Source organism: Phaenicophaeus curvirostris, chromosome 3 (genome assembly GCF_032191515.1).
Source record: "Phaenicophaeus curvirostris isolate KB17595 chromosome 3, BPBGC_Pcur_1.0, whole genome shotgun sequence".
NCBI classification, from domain to species: Eukaryota; Metazoa; Chordata; class Aves; order Cuculiformes; family Cuculidae; genus Phaenicophaeus; species Phaenicophaeus curvirostris.
Genome location: NC_091394.1, coordinates 58,240,537 through 58,264,384, shown reverse-complemented (window position 1 = coordinate 58,264,384; position 23,848 = coordinate 58,240,537). Strand labels below are relative to the sequence as shown.

Here is a 23,848-nt window from a genome sequence, read left to right as displayed (position 1 = left end):
GTCTTTTCATCACATAGATTTTGAAATGTCATGCAATCTGTCAGGATACAGAAGGGCAACACAATGAATATATATTACTTACTGTGAAGATGTCTTCATTGCCTCGCTGAAATAATTTTCCCTCCTCTCCACCAAGAAAAATAGGCCCTGAACTGCTGTGATCCCCATACAATGTAATATAAACCTTTGAACTTGTTCCTGCAGATGGCGTATCATTGGTGAGGACTGACACTTTCCATTTCCTATCTATCAAAAGATAAAAAGACTCATTGAATTACTTAAACTCATGATTCTTAAGCAAAATGCATTTCAGTAATCAAAATTCTAGATCATGTCATGTCATTGAATACAGAAATACATATTTGACAAAATTACAGCAGGCAAATATTGTTTGCAAAAAATCCAGAAATGTCAAGCTGTATTCATATCTTTAACTCTGCATATGCCATAAGACAAAGTCAAATTTGCATGAACATAGATCACTTTTCAAACACAGTTTTGAAATACTGTATAAATTTTTATTAAATATGATTTTCTGTTTACTTAGGGCATATCAGCTCTGCCCAGTGCTGTGCTGCATAATGACAGCCAGACAGGCTCTCAGCAACCTAGCTCTGGAATTAGAAATGCATTACTTCAAGCATCAGAGTCTCTCAAAGTAAATTAGCTTTGCTGAAAGCGACATCTTTAAGAAAGGATCTATATTTCTGCAAAGGCATGGTGGGCTATGCAGATGTAACAGCTTGTTTGGAATCTGCTGAGGGTTTATCAACATATTCTTGCATTACAGTGTTGGCATTACACACTGAGATGCCTGTACGCTTTCCATGGTTAAATTTGATAACTATCAAGGCCAAGTGTATGGATTTAGGCTTTGGTTTAGCAGAAGCTGAGTATCAGTGGCGTGGAATTGAAAGAAACGTTGTCACTGAAGGGTGGCTGATAACAGGAAAGGATATTAAGAGAACACCCTCACTCCTGATGTTTCTAAGCAGCCGATACTCATCTCAAATGGTATACATTTAAGCACCTCCTGGGCTCGCTAAGATCATTTTACAGCACTGATTAATATCACTGCTTCTTAAAGATGAACTTCCTCTAAAGTGAAACAGCAGTAATAAAGGGCCTTGCTGACTACAGAAGCCCCCTGTATACAGTGACTCATTATGCTACACATTTTCCCTGTATTACTTACTTTACCTCCATCACAGTATCTTTCATCCTGTCTGATCTCACTAAAACGCTAAGAAATAATAGAGATGATGAGTGAGCTCATCATAATATGATGAATTTTGTGTTTATTGACTATTTGAAATACTTAAAATAGATCTGTGTATCTTAAGGCCCAGGCAATAAGCTATCATGTAGTTCCGTTGTGAGGTTCAGTAAAACCACTTTTGGTTTTAGCGTCACTGAATATTTTCAGTGCTAGACATGGGCATTTTTTTTTAAGAAGTCACTTTTCCAACATAGTGATTCTGTGGATATTGATCATGATACATATACAGAATTATGCTGCAATAGAATTTTATTTGAGGATGACTGTAACCAATTATTTGAGGAATTTTAATTTAGTATTCTTTGGCATTCTGGTAAAAATAAGGTAGGACAAATATTTTCACTTGCTCATGTTTAGCCATGTCCAAATAGAAAAGATATTTAAGAAATAGATAATTAGGCTGACCTAGGCATGATGCAGGTCCATATCTGGGAAATAAATGAGTTGAGAATATGTCCTCCGTACCACTTAGCAGTTATATTTGATTAATTAATACTGCTTTTTTAAAAAGGCAGAAAAGAAGCCACAGTAAAGGCACATTGTGAAAGCACATATTAATGAGACCTGATGGTAGAATCTGTAAGTTTTATTTGTTTCTTGCTATAACCATTGGGCTATATCTATTGAGGAAATATTTATTTGTGTGAGACTATTGTACTTTGTGTGCGAAACAGACATTCCTTGTGAAATGTAGTATCATAGAATCAGTAAAAATTAGATAGGTATTCTCTCCTATACTTTGAGGGGAGAGACAAGGAGACATTAACATAATGTTTGGTTCATCTTTGAGGACAAACCTCAAGACCCTGAAATTCCACAGTAGCATTCTGAAATTTACTTATTCATTTGAAAAATGACTGTAGGTCCATGACCTGAGTAGAAAGTGTGAAAATTTTAAAAGACAGAAACAGAACCTGAGAGAAGTTATGTCATTTAAGAACAGACATCTAAAATATATTATTGTCATGAGAAATTTGGAGTATACATCATAATTCAAATTTAAAGAGATACTCTTAAAGCAGCATTTTTCTGAAACTCCTGAGAATGCACAGCTATGGTACCAATGCTTCGGTATTCATTGTTAGATATCAAATTGCCAGACAGGTACTCTTACTGATGAGTTAAACTTCATCATTACAAGAATTGTCACAACCTGAACATATTAAACTGGAAGAATAGGGGGAAATTAACAACTATGATACCTGAGGAGGACAGGAAACTGGCAGAACCATATTTTCCAACAACAGAGTATGACCCATCTCAAAAGCTGCTACAATATGCATTTCCCACAGCTGAAGTTAGCTCACTGTTTCTGTTATGAAGGGAGATCTTTACACTATCCAAAGCAGGCTGTTCCAACTTTCTGTGAGCCATGACTGATGGCAGGTGACCATGTAATTCTCTATGTTAATTATCTCACTTATAACTGAGAAACTATTATATGCATACAACATCTAAGTCACTCCATGTAGGTGTACCCAACCTCTTGACTTAATTTAGTTGATAAAGGTAAGAAAATTGCATTAAGTAGTCCCTCTAATTCTTACAGTGGATTAACATGGTAATTAGACTAATGATATTTCATAACATGAGTGCTATAAAATCAAGTAACTTGTTTAATAGTGATAAACAATTAAATGGTCTTGCTTCCTTCTGAAATCCTTAGAAGCAAAGAGAAATATGCCTTAAGCATTTCAGAAATGAAAACCAAAAAACTATACCAAAGTATTTCTTCTATGCATTCAAATTGAACCCAAACCTTCTGAGAAATCAATCATTTTTCATTAGTTTTTATGCTATATAAACTTCTAGATATGCAAAACCATGTCATCCAGCTTTTCATTTATCACACTAGAAATAGTAGTGATTACTATAGATCACTCTGTGCAATGGCTTCTTCTCAAATAAACTGTTTTCAGTCTCTTACAGCCTTTCCAATTAATAGTTTCCAGTATTCCAATAAACAGTTTCTGCCAATCAGTACATTGCTCTAGTCACCAGCTTTGTGGGGTTCTCTCTTCAGCCTTCTCCAGTCTTACCTAATGAAAGTAATTTCACTTTATTTGCATATCTCAGCGACTTAATATTCTAGATCTGTTCTGAACCATTAATGGAAATATAAACCCTAAAACAGCATGGTACACCTCACTGTCAACCTTTTGTCCTGCTCTGAGGTGACCATATTACAGTCTAAGTCAAATCTCCACGGCTCTCTCTCCTCAGGACAAATTTACAAGGCCAACTCTCCATGGTGACAATTCTTCTTGGGGAATAACTAGCCCTAACCATAGCTCTTTCTGTGAATAGTTTTCCTGTGGACAGTTGTCTGCAGAGAACTGGCCATGGAGACTTCTCCCTTCCTGATCATTCTATTTCTTCATTTTCAGCTAATATGCTGAAATAGAAGCAAGCCTTTCAATTAATATAACAATAATTTCACCACTTGCTATGGTGTCTGCTAATTGTAACCTCAGGTAGTACCTCATCTCGCCTTTTGAGTGCTTAGTTTGCTCAGTAGCCTTATAATAAGCACCTGATTAAAGGTTCTTGAAATTTGATCTGAAAATTATCAAGTATTGCAAATGTAGCAGAAAGACTGCAAGTGATAGAGACATATATGTGGCTGTTAATTTGCCTATCAAACATGTAGATTATTTGCACATAGAAGCCTGGTACTTGGAATACTAAAGGGCATTCAGTTGGATTCTAGTAATTTTGAGCTTCATTTTCCAGACACAGGTTTTATTTCTGTATTGCCATGTAAAAGGATGAAAAAATACCATTGAGACTCTTCAGTTGGAGCAGTTCTAAGACATACAAAGGAGGACACCAAACCATGTGGAGATGGAGGGAAGAACATCAGAAACAAAGCCAGCATAGAAAATAGCACACAGCTCTTTGGTACAAAATACATTAGACAATATATTTTGATTTAGTTTGGTAATGGTAGTTTATTATATATAATACACTGCTTCAAACAACAGAAACATATCACTTATTTATGAGGAAAAGTATCTGCCACTAGACTCCTAAGAAGAATTGAAGAGTGCTTCTAGGTTTCCCACCTGTAGCGCAAACCCTTTATGCTCCAGATCAAACTTCTGCTTCCTCTCCATGTGCTTCCTGTCCCACGGGGAGACTAGCAAAGCCTCTGGGCCAAAAGGGATTTGTGTCAGCCTTTAACTAAGTCCCCAATCTGGATAACCAAAGGATCACAACCCAGGGCTTATTGCAACATGTACATGCCAGCTAGTCTAGACACAGCTAAATTCAGGACAGAACACCTAAATTCTCATCCTCTAACTGAAAATAGCACCTTCCTTCTTCAGGTATATCTCTAATTTCACTGAAATTGAAGCAAGGTACTATGCAGTGCTAGGGAAATACTCTGCCTAATCACAATATACATTAAATATTTTCAAATTTAATATTTCAAATAATTTACTGAAAACGGTAAACCATACATAAGTGCCTACTACACACACACATAATTGAAAAATATTGTAAACATGTACCCAAAATAATTCTAGTAACAGATTGAAAAATCCTGAACCATATTACATATAACTTGGATTCACACACTACAACGTGTTTACGAAAAGAAAATGAAAAAAAAAGACATAGACCACATTTAAAGTACAGAAGCTAAAGAACACACACCTAAAACATGTAGTGTATGTAGAACAGTTTTAAGAGTAAGTAGTGCTGCCTCAGAAGGGAATATGGCAAGGGTAATCAGGAAGTCCATTGACACATGGTCTCACAGTTCCTGTGGCACCCCAGCAGCAAGTATGCTCCTTTTCTAGTATCCTCTGGATAAAAGAGGCAAAATTCTTTTGAGGTCTTGTTGATCGTATATACAGACTGAAAGATCTCTCTACTTATATAAATATTCTAAAGTTCGCCTTTAAAAATTGAAGTAGTAATTTCATAATACTAATCTATATGAAATTAACATGACATCTGATTATTGCTTTTCACTGTATTACAGCATCTAAATACTATTTCTTACTTTTCACTTCAGATTAAGCTTATCAGTTGATTTTGTCCTGGAAAAAAAAATTCTACTTAAAAACAATTCTCAAACTCTCTCTCAAATGTCATTAAATACAGAAATCTTATCTTAGAACTCTGGCAAGTATTTCAAATTTCAGTTCTCTGTTCTAACAAGCAGTAGCTGTTTTTCTAAAACTTAGGTGTTTGTTATATAACTTAATATCTCTGAACAGGTAATGTTTTTTAACCAAGAAATCACTGGCTTAGAACAAATTTCTTTCTACATTGTTTGCCATTAAAAAAACCTAATTTAAAAAAAAAAAAACTAATTTATTATCTCTATTTCACCAAAGATATACAATTGCAATTTATTTTTTTTCTACCACTAGGCTGTATTCACATTGGAAGTTTTATTGGTTGTGGCATTCAGTAGTTTATTTTGTGATTTATTTTTTTCTGAAGATGTTCACTGATCTAATGCTATAGAAATTCCAAGATCTCTATTTCAAGTCTTTCTCATCTTTAATTGTTACATTTTCCATTGTACAAAAGCAAACTTCCTCTTCCCCTTCTTTTTCTTCTTCTTCTTCTGTTGTAGAAAAGGCATTTTTGTTTTTCAGATCTTCAGAGGTATGATGTTCAATGTTATTTAAAGAAGTATCACACTTCAGAAATGTTTCATAATGAGAGATTCCTGCTGTATCTGCCAACATGGGAGAAATTTTTTCTTCAACAATATGAATTAGGCTTATACTTAGGGTCTGGCATAATTTTGTCTTTCCACTAGGTAGCTTACTGTTAGTTCCTATCACAAGATCACTGTGTATGTGTTTGGATAAATTATTTTGACAATTGATGGCTTCCACGGGTTTTATATTCACATCCTCTTTAATGTGTAACTTCCTTAAACTGCTTGTGACTTTCAGAGTTGAAGATGCAAGTATTTCAAAGTTACTAATAAAATCTAAAGTGTTATTAGCATAAAGCCTATTAAAAATATTATTGGCAATCTTATTGATACAGTTATTCTTCAGTGTCACATGATTATTTTTGTCTGTTATTAAATCTTTTCCTAACCATTGTAAATATTCACTCTTTTTGGCCAACAAGCATGGACCCAGCTGGTTCTCAATATCAGATGCCTTTTGGTATGCATATCCTCTCTGTTCCTCATTAATTGGTGTTACTGTCACCATCAGGATTGGACAATGTTGGCCACATATAGCATGGAGTTTATCCAGAGAATCTTCTTCCCGAAGAGCACTTCTGTTAGCATTACTAACAACTGTTGGCTGAGACTGTATGGGTTCATCATTTAAAGGCTGTTCCAATGGATGCACCTTGTTATCAGGCAATCTAAGTTCTACAGATGTAAAGGCCAGAAAGTTGCTATCAGTCTGTGTGGAAAGCTGAGTAGAAGTAGAACCTACCATGACTGATGGTTTGATCTTTTCTTTGTTTTCTGCAGGAAGGGGCGCAATCTTACCGTTGTGACTAGGTTTGCTTTTTGCATCTAGGTCATCCTGAAAGGGATCTGAATCACTGTTATGAGGTATATTGAAGTAGTTGCAAACATTTTCAGAAGGTTTAGCCATGTCTTCAAGTTCTGAAGAAGATATTTCATTGAGGGCTGGGTACTGATTCAGATAACCAAAGTGCGAGTATGGAACATCATCACTGTTAGTGTCGAGGACTGTGTCTGTTGATGTTGTATCCAGATTGCCATACATTCCAGTCTGTTCAGGTGGCGATCTTCTTATCAAATGATTTTCTTTGAGTAGCCACTTGCCTTTATCGATCAATATTCCTTCATCTTCATTAGCTCGTACACTAGGTTGACAATGTTGCTTTGGAGATTCCCCTGAACAGTCATTAGTATAACTTGTCTCTTCTCTGTTAAGGGTAGGTTGTGGCAAAGAAGTGTTTTCTCTTCTCAATGTAGCGTTATCTCTGGTTTTGTTTACTGGAAATTCTTGTGATGATAGTGAAGAATGTGACAATTTCTCTGCAGAACAAGACCTAGGTACCTGAGAAGAATAAATGCTTTTTTCTGCCACTGCAGAGTGGAATTCTTCAGTATCCTTTTGAAATACTTTTGACATATAAGGAAATCCTTTGTGAAAGTCGGGCTTAAATGAAGCTTCTGTCTTGCCATAAAGTCGTTCAATAGTTCTTTTTACATAGCCAGTATTATAATGTTTTTCAAGTACTGCTTCCTCCCCGCTTTCATTCGTCAAATCACTGGATGCTCTAAAGTTATAATCACTCTCTTCACTGTCTGGTCTGTAATCTGACCAGTCTGAAGTAGCTGGACTTTTTAAGCATTTTTTCATCTGAGAAGTGTCTGAACACATTTTATTCCCCAGTTCTTCTACTTGCAGTTTCTGTTCTCCTTCACTCATATCACATTCTGTAATTTGCTTTGATTCATAACAAAATGATAGTGGAGAGACTGTAGATAACCTCTCAGAGGTTTCTTCAAGAGTTTCTGCACCCTCCTTGTCTTCCTGTATAGAATAATCCTCATTATTATATTCTACAGAGACATCAGCAGCTAGTTTATGTTGGTTGTTTGGGTTTTTGTCCTTAACTGTTGACTGTGGATCAACAGTCTCATCTTCACTTTTATCAGAAGTAACATGTATAAGATCTTTTTCATCTTCTAACTCAGAAATATCCTCATCTAAAATGAGATTTTTATAATTGGAAGTTACACTATGAACTGTCGAGTTAGGTTCTACTGAAGTTTCTGACTCTTCATTAGTGAATGATGTATCAGTGTTTTTATCCTGAGATTTTTTATATAGGCTATCAGGCATTTCTTCATTTCTTTCAGGTGTCTCTACAGCTGACGCAAGACCACAGGTATTTGAATTTGTATTGGCATATTGATTAACCAGCTGTGTTTCAGGAGCACTCAGTTCTAAAGCCTCTGTTTCTCTGTAAATATCTTTCTGCATATCAAAACAGCTTTCTAATTCACCAGTCAATTTTAGAGCTTCTTCAGCATTTACACTGTCCTTTGGAATACAAGGCTCAACTGACTTTTCACTTTCATGCAAATGTTGAATTTTAATATCATTATTAATTTCAGGTATGGGCATATTCTCATGGCAATGTGTGGAGTCCTGCTTTTTTTGTTCCCTCCCAAAGTTTAATAAGTTATTTTCTCCTGATTGTTGAAAATGTGAGAAGGCAGCTCTCAGTTCATCAACTTTTTCTATGACTGTAGTTTGTTTCAGAAATTGTAACTGTGTAAATATTTCAGAACAGCTACAGGCAGTTTTTTGCATATCATCTTTGATTGTCCCAATCAAACTCTCTCTCAGATTTAGTATAAGTAGCCAAGCTAGGAGGACACTGGAGGAAGAAGAAAAAGCTGAAGGGGAAAGCTCTGAAAGGCTGCAAGGTTTTCCTATACATCCACTATGATCTTTCTGGAGACCAAGTAAAGTTGACTGTAGTTCATGCAGCAGCATGCTAGACATGCAGTTGTTCTGAACATCAATTCTCATTTTCTCATTGACAATTGCACAATCAACTTGAACAGCAACTTCAGATTTTTTTCTTTGACATAGGCAGGTATCATGAATGTCAACTTCTGACATCTTTTTATCATTGTCATGTGTTCCGTGAAACAAGTGTAGCTTACCATCATGATGAAATTCTGATTTCAGTGAATATTTGGCTTCTTCTACTAAAGTTGCATTAGCATGAATCAATGAGTCAGTCTGGTTTTCACCTGAATCCTTGGCTGATTCTTCCAAAGTTCCCAATGCACAAATAGGCTTTAATGGTTTTTTGGTTAGATTATGTTCAACAAGATTGTTTTTTCCAGTCACGCGCACTTTACTTGTAATGCATCTTGTTTCTTTATCCACAGAAGCATCAATATTTTCTGTAGGAAAATGACAGACATTGCTATGCTCTACCTTTCCTTCTTTTTTATTTATAGGGGGTAAGACAGAATTTGGTGACAAGTTTTTCAGCCAACTTTGGACATAGTTTTCAAGTGAATCTTCAACAACCTCCTTCTGAAAATCCTCCTGGTTTAGGGTCTCTACTGTAATGGTCCTCTCTGACAACTTAGTTACATGTTTACTTAGATTCTTCTTCATCCCTTTCTGCTTTTTCTCTTTCTTTGAAGACAAATTTTTCAAACTACTCTTTTCTGTTTCATTTTCAGAGTTAAGGTTCTTTGGCACTTCTGGCAATGGCTTTGAAACCACTGATGAGTTAGGTGTCTGTTCAAAAGAGCAGGTTGTGAGATGTGTACTATTTTTCTCAGTACTCAGTGTATCCTGACTGTATTCAGATTCATTGTTCAAATCAGCTGCCATTAGACCATCTTCAGTCTTTGCAGATGAAATGATGCTAATTTTTTTGCCTGACTTCAATTTTACCTTGGCCAACTTTTTATTATTACTTTGTGGTTTTTTATTAAATGACAATCCATTTTGTTCTAGTGAATTCTGCTGATAGAACTCATTTTGAGGACATATGTTTTTGTCTGAATTGACAGACTCATCATTGTTTTCCATTTGTTTTTTCTGAGGCATTTCAGAATAATTATCCATAACCTCTGTTGTGGAATCCTGTGTGGGTTTACTCATGTTATGTATTCCTTCAGCTTTAATTATCCCTGAAATTTCTTTATCTTTTTGATTGTCGTATGTACCTTGCTCTAGAAAGTCAGAAGATTTTCTCTTCTTCTTCTTCTTTTTGGTGATGGAAGATACAGGCTGGTTGTCACCAATAAGATGTGTTGTCACAGATTCAGTCCTGACACTGATTTGATTCTCACTTTCAGTAACAGTAGGATGTATTTTCTCAGTAGGAGCTTTACTACATGGAGGTACTATAACCTTCATCTGATTCTCTTTGGGACAGGCTGAATGCACTAAATCTTGAGAAACAGGTAATAAATCGGCAGCTTTGCATTTTGTTTCTTCTTTTGCCTGACATAATTCTGAATACATAATGAAAGAACTCAGCGACCTTTTTATTTGTTTAATATCACATGACTTGTGGATGTGGTCTGCTGAACCTGGCCTAGCTGCCTGGTAACTTTTTGATGATGGTATGAAACCACTGATTTTAGCTTTGCAAGTTGATACTAAACTGTTGTAAGTCCCTTGTTCCACAAGTGATTTCTCTAACATATTCTGTACCAAATCATCCTTATCAGGCACTTCGAATGTCTTATTTGTGGTTTCATTACTTTTGTGGCTTACTTTAAAAAGCATTTCTTCTTCTATATTCTCTGAAGAAAGCTTTAATAAATCATTGTCTCCTACCTCACTGAACTTTGAATTACTGATGCTTGATTTTTTTCTGCTTGAATGAGCTACCATGCAATACTCTGATTTATTCTCTCCATTCTGTATTTCTTCGCTGTAGGAAAACTGTCCTATTGTCTTCTCCTGAACCTCTTTCTCAGATACCAAGGTGACACTTTCAACTACTGCTTTCTTTTGTCTAACACGTCTTGGCCCAGGTGTGGGAGGCCTATAGAAGTGAGGCCTGATATTTGCCCCAGATACAGTTCTTAAATCTGGATCTGCAGAATTGTTTTTCGTATAGATATCACAACCATCAGTGTTTAACTCAGACTCTGATTTTTCGTCTGGCATTTTTGAATTGAATTGCTGTAATGAGTCTCCCCCTTCTTCATTGCAGCCCTCCAAAAATGGAGCATCGTTTGGCTTTGTATGTTCTGGTATGTTTACATTTGATAAGCAGTCTTCTGCACACGTTGCAGAATTGCAAATGATGGCATTTTTGCAATCAGGAAGGCCAGCACGACTTACAGTAGTTGTCCATTTAATGGTTTCTTCCTCTTTAATTTTTAATCGAACTTTCATTTCCACTGTGATACTGCCATCTTGGTTAAGGTGAACAGATTTTTCGATGTCATCTTCATATTGTGCCACAGACAAGTCTTCACCAGTAACTGACTGATTTCGTCCTATAACATTATGACTGTCAGAAACATAGGAAGAATCCGAGTTGTTATCATTTGAGTTGTTATCATTGTTGGACCCTTTATTAGAAGAAACTGAGAAGATCTGAGATCTTGAGCTAGAGCCCATTTCAGCTCTTGCTACCAATAATTACATTGAATGAACCCAAATCCATTCAGTAGGTGGAAAGTGGAGCAGAAAAATATCATGCATAAGGATCCAGATGGTGAGACAGCAGATAGGCAGCAAAAGAAGAGAAAAGAACAAGAAAAATTAGTACAAAAGAAGATAATGAAGTGTATTTATTTTACCAGAGTATTAAAAAGGCAATAGAAAAACATAGCTAATCTTGCTATTCATTTTAAGAAGTTGTAAGAGAGAGAAATATAACCATTTTTAAATAAAGAATCAAACATTTCACTACTTTTCTGCTTAATTTTATTTTGCAATAGATTCTTTCTAATGTCAGACCTACAGTCTTATTTGAACTCCTAAGCCTAAAAAAGTACTAAAATCTCTAATTTAATGCTTAGTTGGGAGGTGAAGCTTCCTTGAACCTTTCAACGGATTCACAAGCCCTTGTTTCTTTGGGCTTCAAGCAACTTTAGTTCTTCATGCCATAACGATTCATAATATCTCATTTCCTGTTAGTTCTTACAGTTAGTGCTAAAATGTCTCAGCCAAGGTGAACACATATCTCTCTGGGCTTAATCCAACAATCTACAGCATATGAATAATTGCTGTAGTAAAGTCACTGACAGTGACTAAAGGGTTCAGATCCAATCCCCTAGACTGATCTTTTATACAAAAGTAAACATTGAAGAATTTGAATGTTTTATAAAAACTGAATTTAAATAATTACGTTGCTAGATACATTTTATGTTGCAGTACTGTAGATGAAGGCACAAAACTCAGTAAAGCCAATGAGAATTCTTCCAGAATACAACAAATTTTGAGTATGGCTCAAAACGTGTTAGCATACACATTAAATATTCCCAAAATATATTTTGAATATCCTCTAATAACTTGACTTTTTTAAAAAAAAATTCTCATCCCTCTCTAGCAATCGTTACTAAAGAGGTGAGAGGTCAAAGAACAGGAGAGAAAAACAAAGTTTTGCTGTGCAAGGGAAACAGTATACGTACATCCACATAAAGGCATCCACAACTGCTACTGATACCTAAGTGTATAGGAACCACAATTTCATAGAAAATTTTCAATTGCAGAAAGGGGATCAGCCTGTTCTCTGCTGTTGGCCACTCAGTCCCCTGTCCTTAAGTTGCTGACGTGGGCAGAGTGAGCTCTGAGGTGCTGGTGACGGTGCTGTCGAGTGTTCTGAGTGGCGCCTGGCACAGTCCACACAGAGCTCTCCTCTCTGAGGAGCTGTCGTGGCAGTGACTTTTGAGGGCCCCTCACCACAAGAAGGATGTTGAGGCTCTGGAGTGAGTCACCTTTCCTGGAGGGGTTTAAGGGACAGGTGGACGAGGTGCTGAGGGACATGGTCTAGTGGTTGATGGGAATGGTTGGACTCGATGATCCAGTAGGTCTTTTCCAACCTGGTGATTCTATGATTCTAACACACCTAACACATGTAACTTATCTACATTTCTTGAATTTAAATATTAAAGTGAGTCTCTAACACTCACATATAAAGACTTCCACAGTTAACATTCTGTTATAGATACACATCTATAATTTCAGGCAGAGTGACTTGCAAGTTTTCCAAGCATATGCTTTACCATAAACTGAATCAGAAATAAAAGTGTACTAACTCCTCTAACACAGACCATACTTTGTGCCTCCCAGAGTAAAAATATCACCTTCTTTATCTCAGGAAATGGAACTAGAACAAAGTGCCTGAAATCTGATTTTTCAGAGTCTCACATCATGAGTGATATCTCCTACACAGGATACTTTTGAATTTCCCAGGTTAAAGAAAAAAAGAGGGTTGGTTTTTTCTCTCTCTTTACACAATTCCTATTAACTAAGGATTAGAAGAGAGAGCTTATCAGATTTTCAGCTACTCACATTTTCTACCATTGCAAGGCTAAATCTATTGCTCAGAGCAAAATTTGGTTAGGATTTTTGTTTCTGTAGAACCTTCATTCTCAGAATGTTCCTATTCATTCTCTCTCGACTCATTAGTTTTGCTTTGCAAATAGCTCTCAAACTGTGCAAGTCAAAGAACATGAAAGTTGAAAAAAACTATAATGAGTAGTTTGGTGGGAACAAATAAACTGCAAGGGATGTGGAAGAAATGCCTTCAAATAAATGGAAACCAAGTGTTTTATGTATCAATGTGCTCTGACACAGTGAAGATTACCATGAATAGTGTCAGCACAGAAACAATTGTAGTGTTCCCTGGGCTCTCCAGTAGAACATTTAGCTTTGTCAAGAGTACAAGGTGCCTCTGGATCAAACAAGATCAGACAGAACCTCTGCCCTACAGGATGTTCTAATGCTGAGGATTCCCACATAACCTAAAGCTCTGGTACTGCAGCATTTTGTTCCGCTCAGCCTCAGACTATGCAGCTAGCCTGGCTTCTCCCCAGTGTCTCCTTATGTTCTTGATCATCCACTGGCCACTTCACATTCTTACGGCTCTTGTCAGTGGCACAACTCCATGAGTAATCAAAGGGAAAATACATATTTTTGTATCTTTTCCCAAGCTTATGAAAAAAACATGTTTCACAGCTATGAGTATATAGGAAAGGATGATACTCTGCTCAGACAAGAGCAGCTTCAAAAACATGATGAATTTGTGAGTGGATGTGTGCTGTATTCTTCCTCATTATGTGGAGTATGGGACATGGGGAAAAGTGAAAGTCATGACAATGACAAGTCAAGCATCCACTTGCTAAGGAGAGATCTGAAAGCTGCACAAAAGCTTTGCTCAAGAAATTCAGTCAGATAAGAGCGTGAAGTAGCCTGTGGTTTGTCTTTTACCATTGCCATTATTAACTGTGACACCAAAATAATTAGTAACAATGATAATTAAGTGCATTAAAATAAAATACACTTACAGATTTACATCCATGTTCTAAATAAGCCTATTTGAAAGAAAATATGCTTACTAGCTGAACACTTCACAGAAACTTGCATTTAAAATGAACATTAATACTTCGATCTTTCTTATTCTTGTAGAGGAGTCAGAGCAGATATAAACAGGTTCAACTTGTCTTTTTGAATATTCTTGATCAGTAAGATTGTCATGGTTTATGTCTTATGCTGAGAGAGATAAAGCAATTAATAAAACACAAATTAATTCAAAGAACTTACTATTTTCACTTTCTGACTTGTCATTTGCTTTTGGGTACACACGATTTGCAATTCCAAGCAATTTAGCAGGCTGTGAGTACCCAAGAGAATTATAATTGCTTGGTTTAAAAGGCTCTCTCCCAGCTGCGACTACAGCTCCAGAGCACAATATCAGGGCCTGAAGATTAGGAACCTGGAAAAAAAAAGCAACATTAAATCCTCTGCCTTAGTAACCACAAAAATAATGTAAGAGACTTATCGCTTTCATGCCTTAATATCTTCACTTCTTAGTTTCTACATTAGTTTGCAGCAGGCTATTAAATATGTATCACAGCACGGAATTAATTTTTCAATTCCTATAAGGCAATTCCTATCTCGGTGAGAGTATGTCTGGTTACATATTAGAAAAACACTTCAAGAAGCAACTTGGACACAGATCAAAATTTTCTTATAATTTAAGTGTTTGCATATGCAATTTTGTTTGATTGTTTCACAGTGACTGTTCATAGCCATGAAATAAGAATAAGCAGTTGGAGTAAGCATGTGTAAGTATACACATGCACATATTTGAAGGAAGAAAGTGGGAAATTCAGAATACACCGTGAGTACTTGCCCTGTACTGCCACAGAGGAATAAGACAGAATCACAGAACAATGTACTTTGGGAAAGACCTCTGTGGAGTTCATGTAGTCTAACCCCATGCTCAAAGCAGGTCTGACAGGATGAAGGTGCTCAGAGTCTTGTCTAACACTTTTGAATTTATATTCCAGAATACATTGCATGATAAGGCTTACAAAGTGCACTTCACTGACTTATAGGTAATACGGACAGTTTCCCAAACTAATACCGAATTTTACCATATGGAGGGTAAACAAAAGATTTTCCTTAAACTCTTGGAAATCGGAATTGAATTCTCTTTCTAGATACCTATCAAGTATAATCACATATGCTTTTCTGTGGTTAAACAACACACAGATAAAACATTAGGTGAGATTGTATATAAAACAGCATGTGAGATGAAAACCAAGACTATTAGCGCTGTCTCATCTGGGTTTTGAGACCTAGGGTTTGAAAACTGTAATAGACAAAAAGGTGTCATAGTTTCTAGTCATTAATGGCAAACCACTCTACATTTCTGTAACGAGAAAATATGTGTGGCTATTAGATGTTTCTTAATGCATTTTTAAAACATTAAAAACCACAGATAAACAGCATTAAGACCAAAGGAAGTTTCTGTATAATTGAGTAAATGTATAGCATTGAGAGCATGCCTGAAAGAGGCTTGAGTAAGAAAAATAAAAGTAGTTTTTCTGGATGATTTAAAATAAAATATCCTCAGTTGTTTCTCTCTGATGGTAAAATTCCAGTATATTTCTGCCAAGGTAATAGCCTTTCTGATGAAGAAAAGGCATAAAAAGGAAACAGCTGAGGCCAGTGTGTCAAGCTTATAATTGATTAAATCAGCTTTTAATTAAAATAATCTAGAAGCAATCATAGAAAAATTGTCAGTACTCATTTTTAGTCTCACCTTTCTGCCATCAGTGGTATATAATTTCACAACTGGATATTGCATTAATTCACTCATATAATCCAGGAAGGCCTCAAATGTCTGTGTATTTTTCTTTCCCAGAACTATGGTGCGCCTGAGTCTTACATCCCCATTTTTGAACACAAGCATCTTCTTGGGAGTTGTTATTCTGGCTTCTCGATGGCCAAATCCACCTTCATTCTCCCTTGCTAACTGTACAGCTCGACGACGAGCACTGACAGGCCTACTGATCTGCCAGGGCAGTGGCTTCTTGCTAGCCTGTTCCAGGTTGATGGGCTTCATTTTTCTCTGATGAGAGCAAATATAAGATTTTCCATCTTCAAGATCCTCCAAATTGGTGATGCTGTGTCTTCCTTTTGGTGTACTAATATTCCTTACTCCAAAAGGTAATGGGACCCGTTTGGATAAACTATCCAGCAAGGCATCAAATGTTTTGTAAGACCGGTTATTAATGACCATTTTGATCCCATTAAACTGAGGATCTCCACTTTTATAGAAACAGATCCGTTTTGCAACAACAGGTTCAGTAACATTGACATGTCGTGTGAATAAACTCTGTTCACTCTCAGAGGAGTTCGGTTGATTTACCGAGTTACTAGTCGAAGGAGTTTCACTCATTTTGAGAGCAATCTGGAAGAAAGAGGAGATGGTTGGAAAACTTTTCTTATGACTACTAATAATACAATCTTACTTCTGAAAGGTGCAGAAAGAGAATTTATAGGAAACCAACAGCAGCAAGTTGTGCCAAAAAGTATTTGATTTAAATAGATCCAGGCTTTCAGCACTGTCAGATTTAGTTAGCATAGCTCTACTTGCAAACATTCCCAAAACTCTCCAATGTAATTTCAAATCTCATATAATTTTGTTACAAGACTTTTCCTTAGAAGAATGTACTTTGTCAGTCCATAAGTAGATGTTCTCTTTCTTGAGGGTGAAGCCAATGACAACATTTCATATTTAAGATATTAGCAAAAACCTTATGAGGAGGAAGCAATTTTTTGCCTAGGCATGAACCATAGTGAGTCCGAAGCCACAAAACTGAAAGGCAATACAATTGGTTCTGATCTTATATACTAGTTTTATACCAGAGCAAATCCACTGGAGTCAGAGAAATTGCTCCTGATTTACTGCACTGTACGCTATACCAGAATAAGGCCTAAAACATATTTTAGAGTTATGTCATAAATTAACAGATCATTTCCTTTTCTGTTATAAGTTTTATATTTCATGATACATAAACCACTGCAATATTTACATTTATACTGAAGGAAAAGCTACTGATCAAATAAGACATTTTTAGTGACAGAAAAGTCTTCAAATCCTTTGTAAAGACACAAAAATATCAAGTATTCTTTGGCAGAACACTTAAATAGCTGTCTTTCAAACAACAGGTTCTTTCTGACAACTGTATAGATATCCTTTGTGCTCGAAAATAGAGCACTCTTACTACAGTCTTTCCATTTGAATCCAATCTACATACAGATACTGTAAAGATAACCTCTTAAATTAAGACAATCGCTTTTTCTTAATGGTTGTCTTACTTTGACAGGAACACAGGGTAGAAATGGCTAGTCAACTAATGAGTCTCAAGGAAGCAGTTTTAGTAGAGTTTTATCGAAAAGCTGTGTAGCACTCTCAGGGAATTTTAGTCATCAAAATAGTCCAGATTAAATTCTTTGACAATGTCACCTTGACGTAGTTGCCATATTGACTAATGGAGCAATCTCTTCTGGCTACTATGTATTTTTCTTAATGAAGCTGTGGAAAACAACATTTTGACATGTTTTACTGCATATATCAGTTCTGAAACTGATAAGAAAACATTGTTATTTTTCAAGACAGTCAAGGTTCAAATAAAGTCGTATTTGACAAGATGTTATCTTACTGTGTTCTTACAGCTTTTACAAAAATGCAGTTTTCAGATTGGGTGTTTTACCTTCACTGAGAGTCAATAACTTTTTAAAAGTGCGTTATTTGGAACAACAATCAGAGCGCAGGAAGAAATGTCTCCTATTAGCACATTATTTATGCTGTAAGTTGTACTCGTTCTCAGTGCCTAAAACTGAAACAGTAACTAAACAGTTCTGCACCAGAATGAGGTATGCAAAGATTGATTTAGGTAAACTCAATTCCATTTAAAGTAAAAATATAAAAATTAAAAAAAAAACAACAAAAAACCCCACCTAAAAAAATCTCTGGTTATTTAAGGAGTATGCAGGAAGACATTTTCAAGCTTGCCTGCAGCTTCTTATAAGACCCAGTCCATGAGAGTTAGTGAAATGGCTTACTTTCTGTGGTAAGGAGGAGCTCCAATTCTACTGAAATCACTGAGATGTACAGGTGTTCATCTTTTTTAACACATTTGTTCATTAACTGGTTAAATTTTCATTACACTTCTAAATGGAGAGGTTGACAAATGAGTTTAAACTAGGGACACAATTTGAACCAGCCATTTTAGGACTCATGCATTAGTCTGCTTATGCTGCTATTTATAAAGTAAATCCATAAAGGCATATTTATTGCTAGGTGCAACACAAAATTTCCCACTCTTTTTGTAGGAAAAAATTTTCTACTCCAATGAAAGCAGCAATGGCAGTAGTAAAGTTGAGTAAACTGATTGTCATGTTATCTATTTAACTGGTCAAGGCTAGAGTTCAGTAGCAGAGTGCAGCCCAGGATATTTGGGGAAGGGGAGAAAACTGTTCAATCATCAGCAACAATGGGCAGAGACAGAAATGAACTGACATGGCTCCTCAGCTACTCTGTGCTACGACTTTCTACTCTTTATGAAAATGGAGTGGAATTTCATCTAATTGTATGATTATTCATTCTTACAAGAGAAAATAGGTAGAATTTCTCATAAGACTACTGATAAGAATCACTTTTCAATTAGCCCCTCAGAAGTTGTTCTTGTATTTGTACTTGTGTAAACGTTCAGTTATGTAAGCATCGCTATTTGGAAGAGAACTACAATATGCTTTATATAAAGAGAATTATTAGAATGAATCATGACACTGTGGAATTAACAAAATCCAAAACAAAGAGATAATACCCCTATAAAGAAAAAAGACAATTTTCATTATAAATATGAAATAACTTGAATTCACAAAAGTAACTAAGAAAAATAAGTTTTCTGTAGCAAAATGTAAAATTAATCATTTTAGCAGAGAACTGATGACTGCATAGCACGCTATTTATGAATGCTTTCTAGTATTAATTTCAATAGTGAAAATTGCTAATGCATCTTTCAGATACTTTTATAATTGCATCTTACTAATAGCAAACATTTTGACAAATCTACATATCATAGAAGTTACTATTTCATACTACAGGTGATCACACTCCAATAACTTCATTTCATCTTAAACATAGTATCGATTTTCACACTTAATTTATTTTATTCTGGAATCAACAAATAGCCGATATTATATGTCCATTAAGATATTTTGGCAATTACAATGTTAAGAAATTTATTCTGCAAGAAAATCAAACAGAACTCAGAATTTAATCCCTTTGCCTGTGTTCTCATAAACAAAACCACTCATTCAAAGTTTATGCGCAAGGCTGCTAAATTTTCTAAAGACGCTAAGTGGAACACTTTGTTCTAAATATAAAAGAATATATCTAATGCCATACAGCTAGTAAGTATTGCATATACCATCATCATACTCACCAACAGTCACATTCTATGTAAACAAAAGAGTAGTTAGCTTGTTTTCAGAGATTTATAAATTGTACATGTGATTGTTTATGCCATATGAAATGAACATCCTTAGTCTTACTCCAAGTGCGCTCACTTTGAAAAAAACATCATAATCCATTTGCTTAATCTCAGCTAATGATAATCACCAGACCAGGTTCACCTCAGGCAGACACTGTTCAGAGCAACGCATCTAACATCTCATTCAGCAAGTCCTCTTAAATTGTTTCTAAACTCTATTTACCTTTTAAATATTTCATATATGTAATTTTCTGTTTACTTAGATTACTCGAGAGACTCACAAAACCACATAAAATAAAAATGCAGGTGGGGAACATAGGTCATCTAATCTCTTATCAGTGTAAGTCTGTCCTCCAAACTAAGTTCTTTAGTGATATAGATTTTAAATATGTTAAAATGGAGCTTCTGCTTCTGAGACTATTTATTAACAGTCTCCTGGCATTAATCCCTGGTTTTGTTCAATCATTTGGTCAAGATGGTCCTCTTTGTTCTAAAGATTCTCCTGTGTTTTATCTATTCAGATATTACAGCAAAAATAGTGTCTTTCACAATAGTCAATAAAACACGACAGTCTAATGCACTTTTTTCATCATTTCAACATGTTGGGAAAAGGGCAATGCAATGACTGTAAATGTGTATGAATATAGTTTATGAAGAGACAGGACAATTACTTCTAACCATAGCTTAATTATACTACACAATGGTTTTTTTTCTTTTTTCCAAGGGAAGTACGATGTCCCAGGATGGTAACTACTACTAATTGCTACCAGATGTATAATCTGATTTGGATCTGATTTGCTTAATCAGGATTACAGCAAGCTCTCTAAACTAGCTATGTAGAACAGCAACAAAAACACTGCTCAGTAGAGACTACTACTGCATGCCATAATGGGTTATAAACTGTTTTCTTTAGTTGAAAATAAAATGTTTCTAGAAGTTTTAAAATACCGCTTCAGTTCCAGTTTAATAAGATGCATTGGTACAGACTTTAAATAGTAATCTTGCACAGGTATTCTGCTATAAGCATCACTTTCTTAAATATTATGTTAATATAAATATTTACTTTCTTGATCTATATTAGCTAATGTACTCCTTATATCCCACTCTGTATTCTGTTGTTTACACTTGTTCAGATGAACATGTGCAAATTCCATGTGTTATTCTGATGCCTTATAGCTTAACCACTTATACAGGAATTTTTACAGAGTTGGTTATCTTTTAAGTACACAATTTAAAATTTCTATGCTACCTCATTAGCTTTCCAGTGCATGCAAAAACACTTTCAATAACAAGCTAATCCATTAGTAGTTTCCATGTACCACTAGAATTTGAAATCCAAGAGATACTACTAATGGGAGCTGGTGAAGATGTTGCCATTTGATGGTGTGAACGCCCCTTAATTCTCTAAAGCCTTTCTTCAAAAGGCTTACAAAACTTTTGTCCAGACATACATAACTGAAAAGCTCCACTGCAATCCTTCTTGTACTACAAACATCCTGAAAAGATAGAAGAAATCATCAACTTTATAGCAAAAATATCATCCATAAGAATTATGCTTAATTCAGAATTACCGTTAACAAGTCACAAAAATTATCACTGTCCTGTAGAAATCTATATTCACATAAAAATTATTCCCATCTATTCATGTGAGCAGCTTGACTGACATCCATGGAACTGCTAAAATTATGTGATAAGCATTTAGCCTTTACATTTGGAGAACTGTTGTTCTTTTTATAGAAATCATTCACAAAGAAAAATTGGTGAAAATTGATTAGTCCAGAAAATTTAAGCCTGGCAGTCCTATGGCACTTCAATGACATTCTTTGTTTAAGTCAGAGCCATATGGAACAGCAGTTAGCATGTATTTTTATCTTACAAGTGTGAGTCACTTTTTAAAATGGGCAGTTGCTACACCAGTTAAACTATTACTGTTGACCTCATGCCCCAAGAAAATGCTGATAATGTGCCTTATATTTTCAAGTACCTTCAAATTCTTATACCTCTGCCTTTTTTAAAAATAGATTGCTTAGTAAGGCATGGAACTAGGAAACTGCTATCAAGCTAAAAAGGAAATTATCACATTAGAAGCAGGGGCCTTGGTCAAGTTCCCTTCAGTGTGCCCAGCCTGTTTGCATCCTTTCCAGTAAAGCCTTGCAAAAATTGTGCCACTATTAATATGCTACTACTGATAAGGTTTTGAGCCATTGCATTACAACAGCATTTTAGTGTTTGATATACATGAACTTCTTATCAACTTAATACCCACAGACTTTTATTCATTAAATTCCCCAGCACAGATTGGATAACCAACAGCTGGAGATTCAGACTGAGGGAAAAAAAAAAGAAAAAGTATGCCTCTAAGGAGGAAAACAAAACCAAACCAGAGCCCTGCTTTTTAAAGAGCTCTGCCTGGATGGTTAGATGGACTACCCCTTGTTGTCTTATAACTCCTGCTTGAGCTCTTTGGGGTTTTGACCACCACTAAAGCTAACTCAAATCTGAATGCCTATTTGTGTTCAGAAGATAGCTTACTATGGGAAATTTCTGGCCTGGCAGAAGCACAAATTGTCTCATCATCTTCACATAGGTTAGAATTTCATTCAGAAAGGTATGGTTTGTCTCAGAGATAAATGCATAATCATTCTCAGCTTAATTGTTCTTAATTTTTTGCCTCAGGTGAATTTAAATATCTAAACTTACCTTCTGTTCCATAAGATATACTAGCTGAAGGGGAAGGTTCAGGCATCTGAGAAAAGATCTGTCCTACACTATTTTTTTTTTCTTGTATGAAATCTACATCATTCACTGCAGTGACATGTGAAGGCTTACAGAGCATCTCAGGTTCTTTAACATGAAAAACAGTGATTAGAAATTTTTGCCCTGTCCCTAGTTTTCTCCTCCTACAACATTTCAAAAATTTTCTCCCTTGAATATTTGCCTTTATGACCCTGCAAGCCCTTCCATCAAATTAATAAAAGAGCCACCTGTACTGACCTTAACATACGATGATTTACAAAAAGCAGTTAAGTTGCAGCTAACTGCAGATCTAATTGGTGCTGTCAGCTTATTAAAGATTGACTTCCTCCTGTACTGGCTAGAAAATTTCTAAGTGGACCTTAATGCTTTACTTAAAATTTCACTCATTAAGACAGATAGGGTTGTCATACGTTCTTTCTTTTATGTTGTCTAATTTCCTTGTATTTCTTACCAATCTGTTAATTTATAACTGTAATTCTTTACATCTCTCAGAGCATTCAAGAAAAGGACTAAGCAGGCAGCACATGAGTTCCCTGATCAAGCTGTTATCAGCTTACCTTGAATTTTAACCCCACATGCCTTGGTTTGTCTAGTTGAAATTCTGTGCAATATTCTTGCCAACATAATAAAATCCTGTGCTGGACTCTGGTATTACTTCCTTGATTTAGTTCCGAGGCTGTTTTTAGAGACAGTGAGTTTGTAAAGGTTGTAGAGAGGAGGGTGCTGGCCTCTTCTCCCAAGTGACAGGGGACAGGACAAGAGGGAATGGCCTCAAGCTCCGCCAGGGGAGGTTTAGGCTGAACATTAGGAAAAAAATTTTCACAGAAAGGGTCATTGGGCACTGGAACAGGCTGCCCAGGGAGGTGGTTGAGTCACCTTCCCTGGAGGTGTTTAAGGGACGGATGGATGAGGCGCTGAGGGGCATGGTTTAGTGATCGATAGGAATGGTTGGACTCGATGATCCGGTGGGTCTCTTCCAACCTGGTTATTCTATGATTCTATGAAATTGAGGCCATAAAGGAAAAATGGCAAGGCATAGACATAATTACAGCTTTATCTCCTACAAATACTTCAAAGTCTTTGATCAAAATTTACATCTTCAAACACTCGCTCTGATCAGCTGCCTACTCCTATAGGTGCCCCAGCTCCTGAGGCTCCTGAATTGCTAACAATACAACCCTGCTGCTGGGCATGTGTACAACAATCCCAGTTCTGACAACGCTAAGCTGCTTAATGTCTTAGCTTTGGTGAAATGCATAGCTCATCACTGCTTTGCCCATCTTGCCTGAAGAAACTTGACTGTCCACTCTTACAGCCCAGGCAGC

The 23,848-nt window shown here is 36.0% G+C and overlaps 1 protein-coding gene across 1 annotated transcript in view; it reads right to left on the bottom strand.

Annotated features, from left to right (window-relative positions):
* RP1 (RP1 axonemal microtubule associated) overlaps positions 1-19,833 on the bottom strand; it is a 177,062-nt gene extending 157,229 nt beyond the window's left edge. The window contains exons 1-4 of the mRNA XM_069854130.1: positions 19,719-19,833; positions 16,025-16,675; positions 14,518-14,689; positions 83-246 (exon numbers count right to left, since the gene is read on the bottom strand). Of these exons, the coding sequence (XP_069710231.1) occupies positions 83-246; positions 14,518-14,689; positions 16,025-16,663 (975 nt within the window). The 5' untranslated portion in view covers positions 16,664-16,675; positions 19,719-19,833. The remainder of the gene's footprint in view (positions 1-82; positions 247-14,517; positions 14,690-16,024; positions 16,676-19,718) is intronic.
* Positions 19,834-23,848: the final 4,015 nt, after the last annotated feature.